General features: G+C 38.9%; 1 protein-coding gene across 1 annotated transcript; it reads right to left on the reverse strand.

The window, feature by feature from the left end:
* Positions 1–1,684: 1,684 nt before the first annotated feature.
* On the reverse strand, positions 1,685–3,279 carry LOC129832751 (forkhead box protein D2-like). Its single transcript, XM_055896750.1, has one exon. The coding sequence runs from the start codon at positions 2,966–2,968 to the stop codon at positions 1,994–1,996; it is 975 nt and encodes a 324-aa protein (XP_055752725.1). The 5' UTR covers positions 2,969–3,279; the 3' UTR covers positions 1,685–1,993.
* Between the last annotated feature and the right edge of the window lie 2,222 nt (positions 3,280–5,501).

Here is a 5,501-nt window from a genome sequence, read left to right on the forward strand (position 1 = left end):
TTCAGTGTAACACAGCACAGTCTGGCATAGAAGTAAAAGAAAAACACACAATAAATCTAAACAAGGATGTTAAAAGAAAACAACAAATATGGTTAATTATATAATTCACCATTTACATGAATAATCTGTCTCAAATACTCAATCTTCATTATAATCCATGAGAAATGTCTGTTACTTTGGGTTGAAACGGTACTAGAATCATCTCCAATGTGGCTCCAGATATTTCAAACGATATTAAGAGGGTAAGGAAACCTTATATTCCTTTTATGTTTTGTTCCTTTTATGTTTACAAATATATAGCACACAGTATCACAATTTAACTTGATTGTGATGTATCTTCATAACTTGATAGATTTGTTATTAATTACTTTAAAATATTGTTTTAAAACATCCATAATTCTCAGGTCTTTAATATGGCTTTCTTAGAATGTAATATTGCTTTTATTTTCTGACTAATAGATCTATATTCCACGAATCTGGTTCTAGCAAAACCGAGTTAAATCAGGTCTTGTCGATGTCTATTTAACCACATATTTGAATAAATCCTCAACTGGCAACGGTTCGTTTGTGGTATACCTCTTTGAATAGTAAGCTATGGGCTCAAGCTACATCTCCCATACAAACATATTAAAATATTTATATAAAAAAATTCTTATAAGGAATGATTTGGAGAGACAACCAAATACGGGTTTAGAAATTACCTCACAATCTGACATGAAAATATGAAGTCTTTGAATGTGTTGCACAGATTTGTTCAATTTTTGGTTTGAGAACGAGCAGGCTGTGTGGCCCCATGACGCAAAATCAGGCAATTATAATACGATGTTGAACTAATGGATGGATGTGGTGTAACTCAACTGACAATCTGAAAGCTGCGCAGCTGCACAGACCGTTACTTCTAGACTTCAAATTTAGAAAGAGCATTAATTTACAATGTGTTTAACCGTCAGTTTTTGGCGATGAATGGCAAACGACAGCGAGATGCTGCAGAACAACCACATTGAGAGATTTTCATAATATATAAATAATTGCAGTAGGGCCTATATTGTAGCCATAAAAAAACGGACAAAAATAAAATGTTTCAATTGTAGTATCAGAAAATCCTCAACATGTAGTCCTAACATTCCAGGATATTTGATTTAGCCTAGATTAGAGTCAACCCAATATTGCATCTCGTTCATGTGATCTTTATATCGTTTGATTCCGCACATCGCTTGATCCTCAGTCGCTGTTTCGACAGACACTTTTAAAGCTATAACCGTCAAAATTTAACAATTATTTTAAGAATTTTATTTGACTTAATATAGGCTTACATGTTTTACATGTAGGCCTAAACATCATATAATTGAATAAAATAATATTTTATTATTAGAGAAATGCTAACCAGCAAAACTAAAATTACCCTAATTTGGTAAAAAGTTCTGAACATAATATAACCCACGCATCATCTACACACTCAACAAAATGTTGAATTGAATGGTTTTCCTGCTGAAAGATGCAATCAAGTTCACTGCGCATTTAGTCCTACTATAGGTAAATATGTGCAGCTATATTTCCATTGATTAAAGATATATGCTATGCAATAATCAGTTGTTAAAGGCATCAATTACAGATCTTCAATTGTGCCAACATTGACAGTTCAGTGACGCAAAGGCCTATAAGAAAAATGACTGAGTTAAATATATTGTTTTAAATAATTCACTTTATTTCTTTCCGAATGTAAAAGGAAACTCGTCAGTTAAATATTTGCATTTCAATGGACAAATGTAATTTCATACTTTAGAAAGAAAAACGCAAGATGCTATGAAAAATGTAATAAATGCAAGGCATAAATCTACAGCATTCTTAAGAACTCTTCAAATAGGCCTAGATCAACAAGAAAGTCCATCCAATTACCATTTGCCAAATACCTGTGTTTCCACAAGAGCTTCAAAAATCTCTATTACCTGAGATACAAATAAACAATTTAAAGTCTGAAACACAACTCAAATATTCACAAGCACTGCTCATTAGCCAGGTCAGAGGTGCTGCGCTGAGTTTGTAATTTCTGATATTCTTCATGTAAACTGACGAGATGTGGAGACGCCGCGGAGTGAAACAGCGCAGGGGACGCATATGGAGCGCTGGAGGTCAAAGCGGAAGAAAAGGTGGCATAGCGGCTCGGATTGAAGGACCCGATAGTGACAGGCTGCTGTGATTGAAGAAAAGCCTTGGCAGCGAAAGAGTTCCGGGTAAACAGGCTCGACAAAGCCGGTAGGAGGCTGCTAACAGGTGGGATGGCGGGCGCGCATGACGAGTGCGCATGGTGATGGAAGCCGAATGGATATATCTCCAAACTGGGTAGCTGAAGACCCGCTGTGCCAAGTCCATAAGTACCATAAAAGTTGTGAAAGCCACTGGGCTCAAGGGGTTGCTCTTTGAGCACCCCGAAACGAAAATGCTGGCGTTTGAACCTCTTCCGTCGGCGCAGAAAGCTCCCATTCTCAAACATGTCCGAAGAATTGGGGTCTAGCGTCCAGTAGTTTCCCTTCCCTGGATTACCAGGCTCCCGGGGCATTTTGACAAAGCAGTCATTGAGCGAAAGGTTGTGTCTGATGGAATTCTGCCAGGCAGGGAACTTCTCACGATAATAAACGAAGCGGTGGCTGATAAAGTCACATATCTCGCTGAGGGTAAGTCGCTTTTTGGGGCTTTGTAATATGGCCATTGTTATCAAAGCGATGTAGGAGTACGGAGGCTTTACCGACGCCGGGCTTTTACTTGCTGCTGGAGGACACTTCGACGTGGGTGAGTAGTCGTCCCTATCCTCGTCCTGCCCACTAGAAGACAAAAAAGTGTCGGGTTCATGCTCTGCGCTTCTCGCCTCTTCCAAAGGTAAGGACACGAGATGCTCCTCTCCGTTATCCCTGAGTCCCTCTCCTACTACGTCAATAACTAAATCTTCCATGGGCTCCAAGTCCAATGTCATAGTCCACGGGCAGAGCCAATATCACCTGCCCCAACAGGTGGGAAGGGTCAGTTCTTTGAAAGGGATAGATGCTCACGCGCAAGGCTTTTCCCTCTCTATTCACAGAAAAAACAAGCTTAAAATATGTGCGCTCCACCCCCCTCTCACGTTAGTCATTCAAGAGGAAAAAATAACCCTTCTTAAAATACAAAGTCTTTTTATCTCCAAACACGAAATGGAACAACCTTTTAGCCTTAAACGGAGAAAAGGGAGGCTGAGAAAGTTCTGAAGCCCCGTGAGTCTTCCAAGATGTCCAGCATCCTCTCCCGTTGGTTTCCTGTTGGAACTGTAACCCTATTGGATCAGGTGACTGTGATGTCATGGTTATGATCGAGGAGAAGCTCTTAACCAATCGAAACAAGGCAATCGGTACCAAAGTACCACCCGTTAACTATCATCATGCCATCACTCCAAATTCATATTTCATCATATTTCAAATTCCATTCAGTAAATTACCATTCGTTTAACAAGTGACAACTATAGGATCAATATGGTGGGGGAAAATGTTCACGTATTGCCTAATTCTGTTATCCAATTAGACCTAGGCCTACTTGTAGATGGCTATTCGAAATATCAAATATATGTAGTAGACATATAGCCGCCCTTGATCATCTGAACTATCACAACATCAATAACACATTTTAAAAACAAAATGGCCAATTTTCGTAATTTCGTGAAGCGCCAAAAACAAAGATAACTCAACATAAGCCTATAACCATGAATCAACTCGTCGTTTTTCTGAATAAATAATAATGTCCTACTAAGGGCGCTTCGAACATTTTTCTTGTACTATTTTAGCAACATGTGCCCATGCGCAAAACATGGAGGAGAGTATGAATTGAAGAATGAGTATGAAGGAAAGGCGACACAATAAAAATTAGCCTAAAACCTCCACCACACCGACAGCTTTGTTGTGTTTTGGTACACCAGAAGTACATTCCTTTCCAATGGAACTCTGCGTTTGCCATGCAGCATTGTGTTACAGAGGCAGTTGCAGTGCGTTCTGTGTGGTGCATATGCTGGATTTATCGAACATATGCATCTTATTGTATGCATAGACGGCTTGACAGAAACAGTAGCAGATGGTGAATGTTTAACTTTTGTTGCACGAATATCCAGAAGACGCTGCGTACATTTTGCGAAAATCACTACAGGGGTGATCGAGAGCTGTATCGAGGCATAAATTCTAACATTATGCACAAATGGCACCGACTAAACAACTGTCATGTAGGGAAGCGTGTTGAGTTAGAAATGTTGATAATACGAAGTTTGACATTAAGTTTAAAAAATCAAAGTGAGGAATCATTTTTATTAGGTTATGCTTCTTTCGGGAAATGATGTGGTTTGGATAAAGGCATAATGCTTGTGAAAATATCACTTCACATACTGCAGCAAGAGGCCCAAATTCAAAATTCGGCAATAATTTAAAGGCTAGATTAAATAAATCCATCTACTGTAGATCGATCAAAAATAAAGGTGGCAGGCCTATTCATTTTAGTCAAGGTAAGTGAGACAAATCAAAGGAGAGTGAAGATTAACAACACCACAAGAATTGTGTTGATATTGGGGACTTGCAGTGACGGAAGAGAAGTATGAGCCAACTCCATAATCTATACCTATAGTGGCAAAAGCAATTGGTGGACCAGTAGGCCTATAGGTCACCTTCAGAAGGTATCTATCCCGATAGACAGAGACAATTTACGGCGCCTTGCAACTTTTACAATTTATAGAGGGAAATATAGCCTATAGAAATGTATAGTAGCCTACTTATGCTCATAACATGCTGCTATTATAATAGCAAAATTAATAATATTCGAGCATATTGAAACTAGGCTAATATGCCAATTAAATGTAGCAGCTAGCCTACTTGTTATTTCGTGATAGGCATATGACTAGATCTGGCTAAGGTAAAGGGCACTAGGCTTGCTGACATCATTTTTCCTCCACGAGAAGCCTAGCGAGAAGTAACAGGACGGTCATAATAAGAAAAATGTAATTTATATACCTTATTTCTCATGAACAAGGAAACCATCAGCCTGCTACTCAATTGAAAACACACCTTTAAATATATAACAGTCCGTAATGACACTGTTAAATTGCCTTTTATATAGGCCTAATAGCCAACTGAGAATAAACTGGTATTATGCTGAAAGTAATAGATTTGCACTTGCCAATATATAAAAGGAATGCCAAAAGCGGAGGGCACTTTTGTATTGTTCGAAGGCCCTGGGATGTTTGTGTTTAATGATTTAGTCCTTTGTTGGGATTTCCACATTTCCTATTGATACCCCAGGGCAGCGGGCGACTGGGCTAGTGTGGGTGGGCTACGTTACCGACAAATCTGCAGCTGATTTGCCAAATTCATCACGCATGTCTTCAGATTGGAAACAGGTCCAACGCCGTGGCGGAAAAACGCGTTGTGTGGTTTCAATAACAAAAACGATAATAATAGAAATTCGTCTGAATTTCCACAGATAGGGTGCTAAAATGACAA

The sequence above is a fragment of the Salvelinus fontinalis genome, chromosome 34, assembly GCF_029448725.1.
Source record: "Salvelinus fontinalis isolate EN_2023a chromosome 34, ASM2944872v1, whole genome shotgun sequence".
NCBI lineage: Eukaryota > Metazoa > Chordata > Actinopteri > Salmoniformes > Salmonidae > Salvelinus > Salvelinus fontinalis.